Here is a 21,008-nt window from a genome sequence, read left to right as displayed (position 1 = left end):
TCCACTTGTGTATTTGCCCTTTTTTGAGTTCAGCTTTGAACTGAACTTTACAAATGTTTCGAACTGAACTTTGCTATACTTGAAATGTATAAAAAATTGACTAGATTTCAGCAATAGCTTGACAAATATCACAAAATTTCAACAGGATTGCAACATGATTTCAGCAATAATTAGACAAGATTTCATTTCACAAAATTTCAACATACTTTCATGGAGATATCACTGAATTTCAACACAATTTCAGCTATAGCAAACATTACAAAGTCCAGTAGCGCCAGCCAACCGCCCTTGCATCTCCTCCAGCACCGTTTGCCCTGCTGCATCTATGCCTCCTCCAGCACCGCTGGCCCCTAACAGCCCCTGCGCCAACCTTCCCCTTCACGCCTTCCCTTCCCCAGCCGTACTCACCCAGTCCTGAGCTCCCCGTCGCGCCGGACCGTGCAGGCCCGCAGTTGCCAACGGGCCTCCTGACCAAGGTCGCGCCTCTTCTTCGCGCTGCCGCCGCACCTCCCTGCGCACCGGCCAATGGTTGTCGCTGTCGCGCTGGCCCGCGGTAGAGCCGCGCGGACCCACGGCTGTTGCCGCGCCTCCTGCGTGCTGGCCAACGGTCGCCGCCGCCGTGCTGGCCCGCGGTTGAGCCGCGTCGACCCGCGGTCGCCGCCGCACCTCCTGCATGCCGGCCAGTGGTCGCCGTTGCCGCGCCCACCCTGCTGTTGCGCCGCCACCGCCACTCGCTAGGCCGTGCTGGAGATGGGGAATACACGGCTTCAATCTGATTCACACAACTGCTTAGTGATTTACTCACAGGGGGTATAACAGTCATTCACAAATTGCAAAATCATTTTTTTTATTTTGCTTTCCCTTTGCTTATCTAAAAATTCTGGCCCCACCTAACCACCGTCAAAACCAGGGGCAAACGGCTGCTTCACTTTTAAAAAGTAGGGACAAAATCACAAACCCTAAAAAGTATGGGCAAAATCACAATTGGATTACAAAGCAAGGGCAAGAACACAATTGCCCCTTTTTTTAAAGATCATCACAACAAATTTGGCTCTGTTATCTGTGGGGAAATACCTAATGAGAATCATCAAATAAGTGAAAACATGTAAAAATGGGTTCTAAAATTTTAATTTTTAATAAAATATAAAAAATAGGTGCGTATGAAATATATTCCCATTAAATCCTAAATCTAAACTCAACTTTATTTTGAGAAAAAAAATAAATTTCAGATGAATAGTGTTATGTTTCTCTATATCTTAAATTTATCTTACATTATATGGCAGGTAGAGGAGATGATTTCTGAAACCAAAACGCACACAACAAACAAGAGATCAAGCATCTGGAAGCGTAATGTCCCACAAGGGCATCATCACTCACGCAACATTCAATTGAGCATTGAATACGCAACATTCAACAAACAGGCTTTTGCTGCATTTGAGCACTTCCTGTTGAGCTTCTTAACTCGATCGAACAACGGAGCCTGTGGCAGGGAGACCACCGGATAAAAACTCCACGACCTTCTCGTGGTGCCTAGTCCTACTGTCCTAGAGACTGATCCCTGCACAGGCGCACAGCCAACGACCAAGACAAACCAATCAATCAATCAGCGGGTCCAAGAGAGACCCAACCGGCAGGGAGATCGACGCGATGCCGATGGCGTGGCGGCGCCGCTAGCTGTAGGCATGTGCCACGGTGAGGCAGCGAGGTAGAGAGACCGGAAGAACCGTGGGAGGTGTATCGGCAGGCCTCGCCGGGAGAATTTACTATTGGTTATCCTCCTCCCAAAATGCATATGCCCAAATAACACTTTCCCAAATTTTCATTCTTATTTATCGCTTGGGCCCATATCTTTCTCATTTGATTGAATAAGATGTGAGACTGGGTAAGAGATGAGGCTGACAAGTGGACCCCTTTTAGCAAATGAGAATGGAAATTGAAGAGAGTGATATTGAGTAAGTGCATTTTGAGAGTGATGTTGAGTAAATGCTTCCCATTTCTTCAGTCCGCAACGTACGCCAGCGATTCGATCTGGTCTGGGACTCTGGGTGCGGACGCGAGAGACACGGTACATGAAGCACATAATTAATTATTAATCCCTAAATCCCCGCAAATCGTCGTCAAATCACGCAGACATGGCGTTCTCTATCGCCGGCGCCCGTGCCGGCGTCATCCCACTCCCTCCTACATGGGATCTCTCCGCCCCTCCGCCCATTCACTCGGCAGCATGGGCTTTGTTCGAAAGATCCATCGGCCAGTGGAACAATGACTACGCCATGACCACCGTCTTCACGAGGACAAGCAACGACCGAGACATCCTTGTCTCCCTCCGGCTCGCCGCACCGCCAGCTTCCTCCTGCGTCCAGTTCTACACCGATGACACCGGAGCCTATAGCATGGTGTGGCGCCACCAGCCCTCCCTGGTGACTGCAGACGGCGACCTCCTCGTCCACACGATCGTCAGCCCCGAACGAACGCCCAACTGCTACTTCCCTCTTGGACGACTTCTTCGTCTACAAGCCCGACGCCGACTAGCCATGGATACGGGCTCTGCCGCCTCTCACCGACTGGGTCGCCCAACTACCACCGTGGCATCATGTACTGCAAAATGTTAGCTACTGACGATGATGACGATGATGATGCGTCAATGCGGAGCTTGAGCTTGTATTCCTCCCTTTCTCTGGCATTGAGATGTGGTTCGACGGGGTTAGGCTAGACAGATGTATGTCCAAAATCATAGTACTAGAATGTGTCACATCCGGTACTAGGTTATTTTTTTATGGGACAGAGAGAGTACAAAATTGCCTCCGTTTGTAGGAGGCTGTCTAAAGTTCGTCGACGTTGACGACGGCTGCTTCCGATCCACCGAGCGATCACCCGGTTGTAGCCGTACTTTAGAAGTCGGTTAATGCAGGGGTCCCTTCTGTTTTACCTCTGCGAGGTCGTGGTAGCCAAATCTAGCGCGAGATATCCCCATTAGATCCCTAGCTTCCAGTATCGGTCCCGTGCTTATTTTTTATATCACATTGTAAATAACTTTTATTTCTCTTAATAGAAAAAAATATGCTTCTTGCGTATTCCCCAAAAACCCGGTTGCAGCATCACGACGTGGACACTCTGAAGCTGCCGTTGTTCGAGTGGGAGGTGGATGGCACGCTCCAGCTCGAGGAGGAGTTCTGGTCTCTCCCAAGCTACCAGGGATCACCTCTGCCACGGATTACGCCGACGTTCCCGGTCTTCAGCATGCACGAGGCCGACGTTCTCCACTTCATACTGGACAGACCTGGATATGATGACAAGTGTTGGGTGATTACTGTCGACATTAAGAACAAGTCCTCCTTGGGTAGTAGCAACGAATTTCGTGACTATCTCATGATCTCCACTGACCTTTCCAAATACTCCCTCCGTCCCAAAATGTAATTATTTTTAGCTATGAATCTACCTATGTGTTTAGATTTATAGCTAAAAATTATTATATTTTGGGACGGAGGTAGTACCTGAATATATACTCCAACACAGGTGATTAAATGCTTGCATGTATTTTAGTTGGAAGAGGAAGACTATTAATCTCTCTAGCCTTGCACTGAAGAGTTCAACTAGGTAGAATCTGGAGCCTAGTTGCTATTTGGACGGGTTATCAACAATAGGAGCCGACTGAGTGGGAGGAAGCACGGTCAGTTCAATATTGGTGGGAGAGTTTAGCAAATACACGCGGCGTCCCAAAAAAGGGCCTTCGATCCCTCATACTGCTAGTCGTCTGGAAAATCTGGAAGGAGAGGAACAGACGGATCTTCGACCACAAAGAGGCAGCAACAGGCTTCTCTAATCAAGAATCAAGGAGGAGGCTAGTCTTTGGGTTCTAGCGGGAGCTAAAAGATTGCGTGATCTAGTCCCGCACTATATATAGTGTATAGCTCATACTTCCCTTTCTTTACCCTTAGGGGTTGTATTTTTTTCCTGCTCTATTCAATGAAAAAGGCACACATGTGCTGTTTTCCGTTAAAAAAAAAAGAGTTCAAGTCTTCTAAATGTCTTTTGTACGCCCCTTCTCACAACTTTTTAAAGCCATTTATATGTACATAGTTATCCCAAAATAACGCGCGGTTATCATATCTAATACTATCTCCATATTTTAATGTATGACGCCGTTGACTTTTTATCTAACGTTTGACCATTCGTCTTATTAAAAAAAGTTATATAATTATCATTTATTTTATTGTGATTTGATTCATCATCAAATATTCTTTAAGCATGACATAAATATTTTCATATTTGTGCAAAAAAATGAATAAAACAAATGGTCAAACGTTGGTTAAAAAGTCAACGACGTTATATATAAAAATACGGAGGGAGTAGTAAACAATGAGATGCATTATTTTAAAAGAGAGATCGAACGAGGCTAAAGTGAACAATAAACCTGATTTCTTGAATTAACCATGAATACCTAATTTGTAACAGAGAATGCATGGCATCCACATAACAGAACAAACAAATTTCAGTGGAGCCCAACTAAAGTTTACCAAAGGAAAAGTTCTATAAAAAGGAATACCAAAAAAGTTGAACCTGCTTTCTGTTTTTCTGCTACTTCAGGAGAACGTTAATTACTGCGATGACTGATCAATCAACAGTTCTCACAAATGGCATCGAACGCAGCCAGCACTACCATTGACTAGGTAGTGCGCATGCAGTTACTCGAGGCTCCCAGCAATATTAGGTCCAAGCACTAATAATTAAGAAGCACATTGGTAGCACAGCTCAATGGCTTATAGTATAGGGACTCTGCCTCTCTCTGCCTCTTGTTAATTCCTGCAACATAAGTGAGATGTGCACATTCCAAGATTATGTAATTTGATTAGGTGAAGTGGTTAAAGCATTAGTGATTTCTATGTGCCGGTCCGAGTGGACTCTTCCCATCTCATAGAGTCATGGAGAATGTTCCTCTTTCAAGTGGCATATCAAAAACTAAAAGAGAGACTGAAGAGGCACACTATCTGAATTTTCGTTTATAAACGACTCCACATCCTGAAATATTTTGACATAGCAGATACTACAAGGTTTCAAAATACTGCAATATTTTGAAACATAAAGAGAGTGAGGTCTTGAGAGCTAGAATGGTCGCACACGAAAAAAAAAACACGAAATGTTAGAAGTATTTGTAAACTTCAGATGGTTAAAAATTGTTTCCGAATCTTCAAACCCATTCGCTCAGTGTTGCTAGCTTTCAAAAGAATGTGTGATTAATTAGTAAATTCTTGTCAACAAATGTTTATTAACGAGCAGTTTTAATTCATGCAGCTCTTTTCCATGCAAGAAACCACTAACTTTAAGTCTTTACTAGTAATCTTGAAATGGATAGTGATCTTTCAAAAAAAGAAAAAGGAGAACCTGAAGTGGAGTCCAAACTTCAAACACGTATGCATGCTTTTGCCGCCACCACGCACAGTGTTGGCGACAACCGTTGCAGCTGATCCACACACCTATTTAAGTCACTGAACAGCATCAGTGCACGCTGCCTGACCTCGACGCCGGCGCCGACGAGGACGCGCGCGCACAAGCTAGCAGCGTGCCGGCGACGAGGCCGTCAGCCATGGGCACGTTCCTTGGCCACTTCGTCCCAGGCCTCGCCTTCGCCATCCTCGGCTTGTGGCACGCGCTGAACACCGTCAGGGCGTACAAGCTCAAGGGCGCCTCCGGCTTCCGCGCCGCCGCGTGGTTCCCCTTCCCGTCGCCGGTGCCCGGCCTGAAGCACCTGGAGCTCTACCTCCTCCTCTCCTTCTCCGTGCTCGCCATCGTCGACCAGCTCGTCGACTTCCCACTGCTCTCGTTCACTATCCAGCCGGACGCCCTCGAGCACGCCACCATGTACCTCCACCTCGCCGTGTACGCGTCCGTGGCGCTCGCCGCCGACGGTGTCGCTGCGTCGTCCTCCCACCACGGCGGCGCGCAGGCGCAGCTCGGGGAAGTGGTGGCCGCGCTCGCCGCGTCGGTGTTCGGCCAGGAGCTGTTCCTGCTCAGGTTCCACTCCGCCGACCACGCGGGGCTCGAGGGGCACTACCACTGGCTGCTCCAGCTCGTGGTCACCGCTTCGCTGGTCTCCACCTCCGCCACCGTCGTCCTCCCGAGGAGCTTCGCCGTCGCGGTGGTCCGGTCGGCGTCGGTGCTGTTCCAGGGCCTGTGGTTCATCGTCATGGGCTTCGCGCTGTGGGTCCCTGCCCTCGTGCCGAGGGGTTGCCACGGCGCGGAGGCCGGCGGCGGCGCCATGCGGAGCGCGGTGGCGTGCCCGACGGACGAGGCGGCGCGGAGGGCGGTGGTGATGGCGAACCTGCAGTTCAGCTGGGTGCTCGCCGGCGTGTGGGCCGTGACGGCGTACCTGTGCCTCAGGGTGGGTGGATCCCGGAGCATGGAGTACAGGCAGATTCAGGCGCCTAGCGGCGGCGACGTCGGTGCCCTCGCCGGCGACGGGGACGCGACGCAGTCGCAGAAACGCGTGTTCCCCGTGTCAGACAACGTGTAGAAAGGGAGGAGATGTCGCGTGGCGGCAGCAAACACTTTGTTTGCACTGGTGGATGGCAGAAAACTGGGCCGAGGTTTTGTTGGGCCTCCAGATTCAGTGCCATTTGTCACTTGGGCCTTTTGTAATGTACTCTGCAATAAATTTGGGTGTATGGCCATTTTTATCTCTCCCGGCTTACTTTGAATGGAGGAATTTTAGAGGATTTTCGCAGGATCGAATCGGGCTAATTTACGTGAAATTCCTGCAAATACATGGATTCTAAAGGAGCCGAATAACTAGTTAAATTGCAACAAAAAAAATTCTTCATTCCTAAGGAGATCTTAAACTGTAAAAACTGAAGCACAATAGTTTGTATTATTGTGTTTCTCTGGTACATCTGGCACTGCAGCAGTCATACAGTCTTACTACTACCACTGCTGCTGATGCTAACCATTGGTTTTTAGATCGGACAAGTTGGAAACGCCTACCAGTTGCCTGCAGAAGCTCTTATTCAGAAAAGGCAGCTGTTGATCAGGGGAAAACGGGAAATGGTGAGCAAAACCGCGGTCTCTCTGCTGAGAAGCACACAGAATCTTGTTCCACGGGATTAACTAGCTAGAGACCTATCGAAAAAATTACTCGTAACTAGCTAGGGCTTTTTGGAAAGTGTTAGCGTCCTCATCTAAATCTCTCCTTAGATTAACTTAAAGAAGAGTTCCTGGATTGATCTAGACGTTTACTTTCGAGCGAGCGCGCGATTCCTGCGTGCATGGTTAGATTGCTTAGGTCTATCTGAAGAATATATGCTAGCTAAGCTGTGATTTAGATGAATCAACTAGGTGCTACATAGCCAAAATATTATGGATTGAAAATCCGATACTCGGAGTACACGTGTTCTGCCTCCAACAATTCAAGCATATGTACAAAATTACCGTGAAAGGCCATGTAGCCTAGTGGTTGCAGTGACATGAGTACTACCCTAAGATCCTGAGTTTAAATCTTTATAGGAGCGAATTTCAGTTTAGGTTATTTGCTGAGCTTGCCACATCAACCAATCAGCTCTGACTCCAACCATCACACCGTCTTGTTGTTGTACCAAGGTGGCATCGTGCACCGCAACTCCACCATCTCAAACACCTCCTATAATAAGTTTCTTGACAGCGTTGTTGGTTCCGAGGGTTGCTCGTCTTCTGCCTAACAGAGTCCATCCACCAAACCAAAGCCTCTACTATTGCCATGAAGCTCCCCACGACTGAAAGCTGGAAGCAGATCGATCATTAGAGGGCGAGGAGCTCGGGGAAAGTGAGGAGGTCCAGTCGATTGAATGAGACCATTTCGCTGTTCACAGGGTTGCCATCTGTGATGATGTTCGCTGTGTCCCACGGCCTTTCAACTAATAGGAAACCAACTAGCTTCTCCCGCTCCAAAAACCACCTCCTTAACAAGTGGCCTCACTAGCCAACCTCTTCGTCGGCCACTCTAGTCGATGCCAACTACCCCGGCACTGCAACACTAGTGCCACACCTCCTACGCCTACATCATCAACCATCACTGATCCAACTCCCGCCTAAGCCACGACCACTCCCTGCTCTTGAGGGAGACCTCTCCCTTGCCAGATCCAGCCAAGAATGTCTGGATCTAGACTTGGCGAGGCCGACCAGCCGACACCATCGCTTCCGGCCAACCACAACTTGCCGCCCCATGCCGACTCCCTCTTTTCCGCTACTTGCCCTAGCGCTGCTATGAGGGGAGGTTTCGCGTAGAGACATATGTTTCATACATTATATCCAAAATAATAATAAAAAGCTTAAAAAATATTTGTAGATGTATATTGAGATGCCATCAGTCACTCCATAAGCATATAAGCCATGCACAGGAAATGCATATAATGTATTTTCATCTCTCGAAAGGACATCCCTCGTTTCTACATGCCACCTAAGTAATCTAAAAAAAGTGAACTTTTTGATAAAATAGATTAATACGATATATACCACTCCACAAATATGCAACGTTAAATTCAACTTCTATACGTCGTAAAAAAAAGGAACAAATTAAACTGAAACCAGTTAATGTACATTTGCAATTATATTTTGTTATTTTTGTTACAACTTGTAAAAGTTAAATTTGAACTTACATGTTTATGTAGTGATATACTCCCTCCGTCCCAAATAAGTGCAGTTTTGCACTATTCACGTTCAACGTTTGACCGTTCGTTTTATTTGAAAAATTTTTATGATTAGTATTTTTATTGCTATTAGATGATAAAACATGAATAGTACTTTATGTGTGACTAAATATTTTAAAATTTTTCAAATAAGACGGATGGTCAAACGTTGAGCACGGATATTCACGACTGCACTTATTTTGAGACGGAGGTAGTATTTCGTATTAATCTATCTTACCAATTTTTTTCAACTTTGTTATGATCATTGGATGAAAACACTTTTCCAACAACGACGACTAGTTATTAGATAGCCAAATCTTTGCTGTCTTCACGCCATATGTTATAATTTCTAGATGATACGGCAATTTACTACACTGTCAAAATCGTAACAAATTAAATGGCACGCCCGAGTTATAAAAATGTGAATAGACTTTCTTATACTTGCATTGTGACTTGTGAAATGACTTTCCTAACGGAGCATGACGAGCACACGTTGAATTTGCCCCAAAACCAACAAGTTCATAAACACACACAGACGCCGCCTCAACAGAAGGTGAGAACGGTCGTCGTCAAGTCAAGCCTTCCAACTTCCAAGTTGCAACCCGTCTTAAAACCCATCGAAAACCCTCAAAACCCCTCGTCTCCTCTCCTTTCTTCCTCCACAGTGAAGTGTCAACACAGTGCGCGCGTAGCCATGGGCACCCTCGTCGGCCATGTCGCGCCGGGCGCCGGCTTCCTCCTCGTCGGCCTGTGGCACCTCTACAACCACATCAGGCTCTTCCTGCTCAGGCCAACCGCCTACGTCGCGCCCGTCTGGTTCCCCGTCCGGCGAGCCCGCTACCTCGAGCTCGCCCTCGTCATCGCCGGCGCCGTCGCGTCCATCCTCATGGAGCTCGTCGTCGGCCCGGCGAGGCACCAGCCGTTCGACGCCGACGGCACCGTGCCGTCCGACCACCTCCACAACTTCGAGCACGCGTCCATCTCCCTCGCGCTGCTCGTCTACGCCGCCGCCGCCGCCGCCCTCGACGTGGCCCGGGTGCCGCACGGCCGCGCCGTGTCGCAGCTCGTCGCCGCCGTGGCGTTCGCGCAGCAGCTGATGCTGTTCCACCTCCACTCGGCGGACCACGCGGGCGTGGAGGGGCAGTACCACCTGCTGCTGCAGGGCGTCGTGGCCGTCACGCTCGCCGCGACGGTGCTCGGCGTGGCCGCGCCCAGGAGCTTCGCGGTGAGCCTCGTGCGGTCGGCGAGCCTGGTGCTCCAGGGGGTGTGGTTCCTGGCCATGGGCGTCATGATGTGGACTCCGGCGCTCCTGCCCAAGGGCTGCTTCCTGAGCCGCGAGGACGGGCACGACGTCGCGCGGTGCCGCGCCGACGACGGCGGCGACGCGCTCGCGCGCGCCAAGGCGCTCGTCAACCTGGAGTTCAGCTGGTACCTGTCCGGCACCGTCGTGCTCGTCGTCGCGCTCTACCTCCGGCTGTGCAGGCTGTACCCGGAGGAGCCGCGTTACATGCCGCTGGTCAGGGGAGATTGCCGCGACGACGATGAGGACGGCGGCGGCGACGGCGACGACAACGACGTGGAGGCTGGGAAAGGTGGCGCCGGTCACGTCTTACGTGAGCCTTTGGAGATCGCGCGGCCATAAGCGATATAATCATCTTCCTTACTCCCTCCACCCTATAATATAAATATTTTTAGCTATAAATCTGGACAATTGTGTATCCAAATTCATAGCTAAAAGTTGCTATATTTTGGGACGGATGTAGTATCTAAAAAGGAAAAAAAAGTGTTGGCTTGGTTGGGTCCAGTGCAAACAAACTATAGTCTGTGATGTAAATGAGATTGGTAGTTGCAGTCTTTGTGACTTGCAACTTGAGGGTACTGTGGATTTGTGGTTTATTAATTGGTCACCTTATTTGACTACTTGTGAATATGATGAGCAGTGAATTACACTTTGATCCATCTTTTATCGAGGGAGTTTCATTTTGAATCACCCCTAATTCAATCTTTTCACTTTGTGGCAACAATTGGGAAGAGGCATAGGAATTAGCTGCGGGAGTTGGAGAAATAAGAAAGCATGGGAATTTGATTTTTAATCCCAATACTTGTTTGGTTGCTATAGAGAAATAAGAAAGCATGTTTAAGAGGGAATTAATATTGGAATTTGACTTTTAATCCCAATACTTGTTTGGTTGCTACAGAGAAATAAGAAAGCATGTTTAGGAGGAAATTCATATCCTCCGTTTGGTGACTGAGTTTTGAGGTGAAAAATTTTATCATAAGTAATAATGAACGGTGGGGATGTATTTATCTTTCACTTAAAACATATTCTTCACTCAATTACCACGCTCCCTCGGGATGGGACCGGTGGGAGTTGGATCAATTAATTTCCTGTCCCAATCCCTCCGAAATTCCCCCCATATTCAACCAAACTAAGATTATAATGCTCAAATCACATAAACTCCCCCCAACCAAACAAGCTATTTGGACTAGCCATATCCATTTTGTAAAATCAAAGGTGTTTTTGACTATTATTCTGTGATGAACAATTGGGTATTGGAGATTATTGGTTTTGTTATTTGGAATTTATTCACAAAGTGGTTTTGGAGATGATTGGATTTCACAGGTGATCGCAGGATTCTATCATTTTATGTGACCGGTCAGACCGGGCTGTGTATGCCGGTCAGACCGGCGGTGATCGAGCGGTCGGACCGGCCAGCCCGCGGTCTGACCGGCCGACGTTGTGTCGGTTTCGGTTTCGGGTTGTTTGTTTGGATATCCGTGATTATTTCATGATTATGACTTTTAGATGGATACTATACGTATGTAATACTGTTGTTTGCTACTAATGAGTCAAGTTGGAGATAGTTTGGTCTCGGAATATGGTTTCTTTGTTTATTTCATGTGTAGGTGACTCGATGTCTCAGGAGAGTATTTGCGGTGATGGACCGGGAGTCGGCTTGGGGATAAGACGACGTCCATGGTGGTCAGAGATCATGCGGGATACTTAGGCTAGAGTTGATGCACGTGGTTGATGGAGATTCCATATGGCATACGATGGAGGTATTGTGTGCGTATGGGATGCGGAGTCGAATTTGGAAGGAGTCCAAATTTGGTACAATTGGTTATGTAAAGTTTGTTTCTTGTACTAGAGGGTTTCCTAAGGTGTTTAGGACTCTTAATATGAGTTTGGTTCGTGGCTTTAGGCTGCCTACCTCATGTATAAATAGAGGGGGAGCGTGAGGCTTCCCGGTATTGCTTTTGAGAGCAATTGAGTTGAGTTTTGAGTTAGGGTTTCGAGTTTAGTCGAGATTTTTGTAAGGAGTGTTGTTGGTGCACTTTGTAAACACAGAGAGAAGTAATAAAGTCGTCATCTACTTTAAGAGTTCTTCGATTTGTGTTTCACTGGGTTTCGACGTTCAAACCGGCGGTGCACCGGCGGTAAGACCGGCGGCATCGCGGCGGTCCGACCGGCGGGCACACGGCGGTCAGACCGACTTCGGCGACAGGAGGCGGCGACGAGTTTTGGCGGTTAGACCGGTAGATCAACACCGGTCAGACCGGCGGCTACGCTTCGGTCGGACCGGCTAATCTACTCCGGTTAGACCGATTTCATCGAATTCGAGGGTAACTTTTATTTCCGCTAAAAGTTTTCGGTTTTTGGGTATACCAACCATTCACCCCCTCTGGTTGGCTTAGTTCTTGTGATTCGATCCTACATATTTTATAATCCGACAAAGGTATGGCCTACTCATATGTGGAGGATTTCATCAGCATGGCAGGCTGACATCCTCAAGGTCATTAATGTGTCAAATAAGTGGTTTTGAGTGGGTCAAAGTGAAATAAACGTAAATTTAGCTATTCCAAAGTAAAAAGATTGGACTAGGAATAGTCCAAAGTAAATCTACGAAAAGGTGATCCAAAGTGAAATTCACTATATAACAAATCATCATGAGCTTTCTTGGTTTAATCTCCAAAAACAGTTTAGCTAGCTGGCTAACCTTGTGTGTGCCGTGGCTTTAGAGCTATACAATTTTATTCTGAAATAGATGGACAACTTGTCTTAATAAACTTCAGAACCTCCTTTTTTTTTATTCTGCATGTATATTTCTTTAGGGGAAACTCTTTTAATCTCAAGGGATGTCTTTTTCTTTTCATGTCATTCAAGTAGCTATGAAAAACTTGATAAGATGGATTAATATGTGATATACCACTCTACAAATGTGTATGTTTAAATTTGACTTTCTATGTAACAAGAGGAACAAATATGAATGTGAGCACACGTATACTAATTAAGGTTTAATTTGTTATTTTTTCATGACTTTTGGAGATTGAATTTGACTTACATGTGTGTAGAGTGTTATATCATATTTTAATCGATCATATTATTTTTTAATATATATATATATATATATATATATATATATATATATATATATATATATATATATATATATATATATATATATATATATATATATATATATATATATATATATATATTTGGGTAACATGCATGTTACCTCCTTTCCTGGTGATCAAAGTCTAGTACACGTCATATATCTGTTCCTGACTAGTAGAAATGTAGAATTCTATATTTCTCCAATTCTAGACCAATTTCTTCATCAAAGCATTTGTGTTGGTCCCCTGAATTAGTTTTTCACTTTCTGAACCGTGCTGCTGGTTTTAGACAGTTCAGATGAACTTGGACATAACAATTGATTTCTTGTCATTGCATATGGAGATCAGATGGCCATCGATTTCTGAATTTTATGGATAAAATAGTGACAGTTGATATTGTAAGAACACACAAGTCCTTGTCAGAAGTACTCGTGTCTCAGGACAGTGAATGCAATCATAAGCTCATGTTTCCTGGAGCATGACACTGACAAATTAAAGACGAAGAATGTTAGGTCCAGGAGGAATGACAATGTTTATCTGATTATCCAAAGTGATTTGCCGACGTCATTTGAATGGGATGGATCATGGATGCATTAGTGTTCAGGGTTCCTTAATCTTTCCAATAATGGTGTTGCATTTGTCCTTCCTGTGAATTGCACATAAATGGGAAAGAAATGACTGACATAAGTTTTGTCCTTCAAGTTTGGTTAGAATCTGGTTCAAATACCGCACATAAATTCCAATTTTTTAGCTTATCTGCATCATGGTCTTCTTTTTTTAAAAAAAAATGTATTTAGAATCTGAACATTGAATTTTGAAAAAAAAAACTTCATTTTGAAATTGTGTTTACTTTATAACGAATATGTGTTTAAAAAATCTCTGTTTTTGTTAAGTTACCTTTTTCTGCAGCCCAGTTGCATATTTGCATTGCTACAGTCCTAGTGCATTGTTTCACTGGGAGGCTGGCAGGTATGTGATTGTTGCATCTCGATGATTGTTGAAACGTTGTGCGCCAATAAACCTTCTCATAAAAAAATAAGAAACATGCCCTTGGTGTATAGCAATAACTTTATATTTAAGAAAAATCATTGCTACCTTGATTGAGACTAGCACTATTAAATCTGGCATCTGTTAATGTGAAGTCATTAGCTATTGCAATACTGTAATGAACTAATCAAGTAATGATGCAGCTTTCCGCAGTTTATCGGTGTGCAAGATTACGACAAATATGATTATAAAGCAAAGTGCGCAACAAACTGGAATATGAAAGTTGAAATACCGCCTTCAGAAAAGGAAGCAAAGAATCTGAAACATCAGCTAATGGTACAAACGCCTTTGCTTTCCAAAGGCTTCCTTTTTTCCTTTCATTTTTTTTTCTTTCGCTGCGAAGTAAATAATCTAGCAGTTATACCAAACTGTATAAATTTTGTGACAATGTATTGGAGAGAAACAGGCGGATTACCGCATAAACAGGAGCAAATTAAATGTTAGACATCAAGAATAAACACTAAAAGCTCACACATTCACACATGCAAGCAGTGTTCCTCGGCCAATTTTTGCACAGGCTGGGAGTAATTCCTGACGATATGATGTTAGTGTTTGATGTACACGCTGGAGGAGGGTGAAAGAAGAAGCGCTTCGAAATCAAATATCTCCAGGAGACGGCGGTCAATTGCACCGAACTGTAAGTTCAATGGACTCTGGTGGTCAATTGCAATGAGATGAAGTGGTAAAGAATTTGCTGATACATGATTAGCATGTCTTCTCAGAGATACTGATCATGTATCCTTGCCCGGTTCTCTTCCCACCATAGCCTGGCGTGCATCTCGCTGAATTTCTCCCGGCTGCACGCAGAACAGCCAAAACAGATAAATACATGTTCTTTAGAGGAACGACTAAGTGTATTGCGAAACCAAATGAGCAGATGCTCATGAATCTCTGCCAACTAACTGATTCTTGTTTTCTTGCTATAGTGGTTTCCGGATCCATTTTACTATGGTTACATGTTACATTTCATTTTTTTTAATTTTCATTAACTGAACGATGGTGCAGTCAAAATGTTGTTGCTTGAGTACTTCATCAGTTATTTGTCATTAAAGTGTCTCGGATCCAAGCTTCTATCCTCTCCCAACAATTAATCTTTCTAGTCATTTTTGGCTGAAAGTGCTGTTGAACTACCAGATTAATTGGCTACTTGAGTACTTGAGCGGTGATATCTTCACAAATGCATAAGCCATTAAGCCTTGATGGAATGAAATAGAATTGCGCTAAAATAGTGACAATCTGACCAAACAAGCAACAAGTAAAAGTAGCAAACCTGAATCGGACCCGTCGGAGCTCTCTAATACCACCAGGCAAGGCCCGAATGGTGATGTATACACCAGGTTCATCCTCTTCTACCCATTCCCTCTCTTGGTCACTTGCATTGCTAACAGAGACTGAAAGTTCACGAGATCGATCCACCTCTTCAGGAGATGAGCTTGACCTCATCGATGCATCCATTGACGAAGTTTCTGTCTTTGCTCCACTAATGCTTGATAACTTAGGTGTTGATGCCAGCCCAACTGAACCATAGCACTGGTGTCCAGTGTAGCAGTGATGGTGCTGTTGGCGATGACCATTACCAAGGTTGTGCTGATGCCCAAGAGAATCTGGTTGTCCATACCCAGTTGTTCTGCCACCAGTTAGTGATCTGTGCAAAGTGTGGGGTAGACGTTCACTGTTGAGTGGTGGTGTTGCTGGGATATCCTCCTTCAAGCTCTGTATGATATGCATGGAATGCACAGCAGGTAGATCAGAAGGCATTTTGTAAATCGTAAGAATAGCAAGAAAGGTTAGTTACATCACAAGGATCTCGTACCTCATCTTCAGACTTTGGAGTAGTAGGAAGGGGAGTTTGCTGGTTGAACCTCTGAACATTGTAAAGCTCCATGACTTTCTCATAATTTTCGGCCCACCATCTTTGCGCTTGCCATTTGTTGAATATCTCACGGCTATCATGCATCAGAACTCACTAGTAAGCACATTGTCAAACAAGCGAGAGAAAAGGGAACACTTAATCGAGAGTTAACATGGGTAGGTAGACACAGCAAGTCAGTAAGGCATGGTAGGCAACCAATATTGACCAAAACAAAAAAGAGAGAAGCATAGAAGGGGCCAAATTGAAATGATAGAACATGTAATCTTCAGCCTACCCTTCTCTAGCTCCAAAGACACTAAAGAACATATCTTGAAATTGGACTATTTAAATATTCCCTCGAATAAACATATCCGCTCCTTGAAAAATTTTATGCGGATGCCCCATGTGCAAACTACATAACTTTAATGAGTATGGATAAACCAGACTGATTACCTCTAAAGTAAATAACAATAGGATATCCATGGCGTATGTCCAACAGTAATTTCTAATTTTTCTCTAGGGGGAACATGCAATAGAAGGATTGAGACTGAAGTTGTACCAGAAAGGAGTACAAATAGGTCAGTCACTCACGGATGCGATCCTCTCGCAACTTTCTAATGCACACTTAATTTCTTATTGTCAGTCAAGAGGTTATGTGTTTTACATTGATAAATTAACACAGCTATTTATTTGTCACCGATGTCTCACTCAAGGAAACAATTAGCGGAAAATACGTCAACACTCAATTTTTTTTGGAGCACAAACAATTTTTCGTACATTAAAAAGCATCTCCTTGCCTAGATCTGAAACATAGAAAATAAGGTACTCCCTCCATCCCAAAATATAACAACTTTTAACCCTCAACATTTGTCCTAAAATATAACAACTTCTTCACCAACATTCTCTTTCCAACCAATCACAACCCTCCACCATTCACTTTTCCCACCTACCTACACTACTCAACCAATCACAACCCTCCATCATTCACTTCTACTTACTTTCTTAATAACCATGTCCAACTCTAAAAATGCTTATATTCTGGGACGGAGGTAGTACTAGAAATGCACCAGAACCAGAGCTTGTCTTCACTCCATATAATAGCACTCCTTCATTTTACACTATCTCTCCATGAAGCTATATGACCCTACCACCAGCAGACTGGAAGGCAATCAAAGCAGCACACCAAAAGAAATATATCAAAAAAAAAATCTTTATTATGCTGTACTACCTACAGTTCTAAGAAATAGTTTTACAAACTCCATATCCATATCAAGAATTGTTCGTAACAAAATTTCACTAGCATTCTTTTTTCCTATTATCATGTGTACATCAGGTTTAAAGAGTAGTAATTTATAAGATCTACATATGAAGGCAGCACTAATACAATAAAGGTTACAATAAAATTGCAAAGGATGTGCAACTAATCCAAAGATCCAGGTTGGATGGCTCCCCGGTTAAGCAGGCGGGGTGGAGGGACCTGACTATATTAAATTAGTGAGACACCAAAGCAACTGTACCCTTTTTCTCTCTTATATAAGGGCAAAGAAGAAAGAGCACCACGAGTTGGTTCCCTCCCCAAAAAAAAAAAGTTCAGTTCTCTTCTTTAATTGTTTCCTACTTAAGACTACTGAATAGAGGAGACGTTGTGGGGGTGGTGGGTCACTCTGGTCAATAAACCCTATAATCTGCTCCTATATCAGAACAACAGAACTACGACTAAAATGTATGAGATTGATACTACAAGCACTATGTAAGGTGGGGTACAGAGCTATCCTAGTATTAATAGAGTATCAATGGTGACTGATGTACTCATTTACTCCTCTAATGTATATGTTCTAAAAGCTCCACTCCTCTATATAAACTCTGTAGCACACTGGTGGACAGATCCAGATTTAGTCCTGTAGCAGCATGTGAGTGATTAACCGGATCACTTTGTGGGAATCACATTCATACCCGTTGCCCCATGCAATTCAAACAGCACAGCATGACGTTTCGACTGTGTATTAGGGAAAAAAATACGCTAAACTGCATGGGAAAGCATCTAAATGACTCTTTGTGGCAGCTGAGGGCTGACCATAGAAGTGGTATCTTTTCCCAAGAAAATAAAGAAAAGAACATAAAATAATTATATGCAAAGAGAGATCTCTTGGAATTGCTGAAGGCCTGTGGGTTATGCACAGAACCTGCAGATGTTGAGATTCGCACAGTGCCCCCAAATTTAGAAATCTACAATTGTGTACTTCTCAAAAAATTCCTTCTAATTCCAGTTCAACTTTAACAGCACCATGTAACCATACAGAAACCTAAAGGGATTTGTTTTTCAAAAGTATTTGTTAAGAAAGCTAGGAATTATATTTACTTTTTAACTGTTCCGTTTTGAAAGATTGTTACAAATGTATCCTTTTCTTCATGCTTATCTTGGAGACTTGGACACTCCTTTTGTCAATTCCAATTTTCCCAATTCCAAACTTCCAGTGAAAGCAAAGGCAGAAAAGAAACAAAAGAACAATGGCCAAAAGCAAGATAAAGTGCATATTTGTCTCATTTGACCACGCATATTACTGAGGCTCAAATCAAAATTGTGTTGAAACAAGTTCTTCAATTTTCCTAGGAGATGGAACTTCTGAGCAATTATGAAACATTTACACATAAATAGCTGCTACTGTTTGGGGACTATAATTTTTTTTCTCCAACAATTTCCCTCTATTCTTCCATAAATCATTCCAGAGATGGGGACTCAAGCAAATTCAATAGAACATAAAGAAAAAACAGTGAACATTCAATCAACACAGAATAAACAAAGGATTTGCCCTTCATATTAAGTACACATGATAAATCTGAACCAAAATAACTCAAAACACTACTTGTTTGTAACTTTGTAAAGATGAATCAAATCATAGTGCTCTACTACGATGCAAAACTTGTGAGAGATGAGCGCAAAAAACTCACCTGAATCGGATCCGTTTGAGGTCGTTGCCGCCCTCCGGCAGCGAGAGGAAGGTGATGAGCACGCCGGGCTCCACCTGGGCGACCCACTCCTTCGCCTCGTCGTCCTCGCTGCCGTCCGCCGTCGTCCCCTCCTCCTCCTCCTCCTCCTCCTCCTCCTCCTCGTCCCCGGCGAGGAAGTCGGTGCGCGCGCTCACCGACGGGGTGGCGTCGCCACCGCTGCCGGCTCGCCTGTACGCGTAGTGGAAGCGGTCGGACCCGGAGTCCGCGTACGCGTGGTACGGGTGGTGCCGCCGCGCCCCCGCCGCCGGTGACGACGACGACGAGCCGGCGCACGGCTTGCAGTGCCGGTACGCGCCCGACGCCTTCAGCGCCATGTCCTTGATCTGAACCCCAAAGAAAAAATCTCTCGTCAGGTTCATCCCGCAGGTTCAAAAAAAAAATCGACTGCTTAACCAACAAACAAATGGGGAGAAATTATCAACATTCCTAGAAACCCCAAGATTTTGGCGAAATTGTTTCGTCCCAAATCCCAATATCCCAAACCCACAAATTTGATAAATTCGCGCAGTTTAAGATACATTTGAGGAACGCAATTTATCAACAAATTGCAACTTGTGTTTTTTTCCCCTTGTGATCAAGGAATCAAAATGGCACGGGAAAGGGGGGGCATTTCAAGAACTCCACAAGCCCAGACGGCGCAGTAACCAACCTGGGCGGTGAGCGCCTTGATGGCCTGCCTCGTGCTGGGCGTGGCGCACTCGCCGGCGCCTCTGGCAACGGCGGCGTCGTCGGCGTCGTCGGACTGCTCACGCAGCGGCGGCGCGCCGCCGGCGAGCTGCTTGGAGCACGCGATGCACGTGAGCATTGCCGCGGCCGCCGCTGCCTACTCACCGGCCCCTCGGATCCTCAGGCGGAGAGGAGATGGAAGCTGCAGTGTTGCGAACGGCGGCTCGCGCGCGTACCTCGCCGCCCCTACTGCTCCCCTACCATATATGGCCGAGCTCGAGCCGACGCCATTAATGGTGGGTTAGGATTCGGCGTGAAAGGACAGAGAGTCGCCGACGAGGCTTCACTATTTTTTTACTCCTCTCCGGGGTTCAGCTGCGCGTACTGCATGAGGATCAAATAATAATTTTCAATTTTTTTACTGTACTCAACGGGGTATCAAATTGTTAGTGCTACTTTGGTTCACATGATTTTCAAAACGTAAGAATAAGAAAAACGTAGAAATACTATAAAAATACATGTGCAAACCTATGAATTGAAAAATACAGGAATTTTTTCTATGTTGTTGAGCAAGCCAACCAAAGAAATGCAAACATTAGGTTGGAGTGGATTATTTTTTCCTATGCTTTTCCTTCAAAAATGGAGGAATGTAAAAGTTTTCTACAGTTTTCGTACGGTGCATTCCTATAAAACGAATGATAGTTTAAAACCCATTCATATTCCTATGCTTTTCCTTTGCAATTCCTTGGAAACGAATAAGCCCTTAAGGTGTTTTGCAATCCCATGTTCCCAATTCCTCTCTCTCGTTTTCCACGCGTACGCTTTTCAAACTGCTAAACGGTGCGTTTTTTGCAAAAAGCTTCTGTACGAAAGTTGCTTAAAAAAATTAAATTAATCCATTTTTTAAAAAAAATCAGGAAATACTTAATTAATCACGCGCTAATGGATCGCTCCATTTTCCGTGGTCACTGTTCCGGATGGGAACCGCTTCTAGCAAACACAGCCTAAGGAGGGTGTTTAATCGAATGAGGTAAAATTTTGACATGTCAGGGGGTATTATATAGGGTGTCGCATAGGGTGTTTGAACACTAATAAAAAAACTAATTACAGTATCCGTCGCCAAACCGCAAGACGAATTTATTAAGAATAATTAATCCATCATTAGCACATGTTTACTGTAGCAACACATTGTCAAGTTATGGAGCAATTAGGCTTAAAAGATTCGTCTTGCAAAGTAGTTACAATCTGTACAATTAGTTATTTTTTAAGCCTATACAGGTGTTCAAATGTTCGATATGACCAGGTGTGAAATTTCAGGGTGTGATCTAAACATGCCCTTAATGGCGTCCTGTATGTTGGTATAGTTGATTTTTATTTTCTCA

At 44.7% G+C, this 21,008-nt stretch overlaps 3 protein-coding genes across 3 annotated transcripts; 2 read left to right on the top strand and 1 right to left on the bottom strand.

Moving 5' to 3' along the window:
• Window positions 1-5,486: 5,486 nt before the first annotated feature.
• Window positions 5,487-6,676, top strand: LOC4345775 (uncharacterized). The gene has a single exon (XM_015793228.2). The coding sequence runs from the start codon at window positions 5,585-5,587 to the stop codon at window positions 6,509-6,511; it is 927 nt and encodes a 308-aa protein (XP_015648714.1). The 5' UTR covers window positions 5,487-5,584; the 3' UTR covers window positions 6,512-6,676.
• A 2,617-nt stretch (window positions 6,677-9,293) lies between these two features.
• Window positions 9,294-10,607, top strand: LOC4345774 (uncharacterized). The gene has a single exon (XM_015794033.3). The coding sequence runs from the start codon at window positions 9,349-9,351 to the stop codon at window positions 10,294-10,296; it is 948 nt and encodes a 315-aa protein (XP_015649519.1). The 5' UTR covers window positions 9,294-9,348; the 3' UTR covers window positions 10,297-10,607.
• A 3,767-nt stretch (window positions 10,608-14,374) lies between these two features.
• Window positions 14,375-19,898, bottom strand: LOC4345773 (protein Brevis radix-like 1). Its single transcript, NM_001422592.1, has 5 exons — window positions 19,610-19,898; window positions 18,901-19,283; window positions 15,913-16,045; window positions 15,370-15,812; window positions 14,375-14,896 (listed from the first exon to the last, which is right to left on the bottom strand). Exons 1-5 carry the CDS (start codon window positions 19,763-19,765, stop codon window positions 14,818-14,820), a joined length of 1,194 nt encoding a protein of 397 aa, NP_001409521.1. The 5' UTR covers window positions 19,766-19,898; the 3' UTR covers window positions 14,375-14,817.
• Between the last annotated feature and the right edge of the window lie 1,110 nt (window positions 19,899-21,008).

Source organism: Oryza sativa, chromosome 8, assembly GCF_034140825.1.
Source record: "Oryza sativa Japonica Group chromosome 8, ASM3414082v1".
NCBI classification, from domain to species: domain Eukaryota; kingdom Viridiplantae; phylum Streptophyta; class Magnoliopsida; order Poales; family Poaceae; genus Oryza; species Oryza sativa.
Note: the sequence above shows the minus strand (reverse complement) of the source record. Positions and strands in the feature narration are given on the sequence as shown.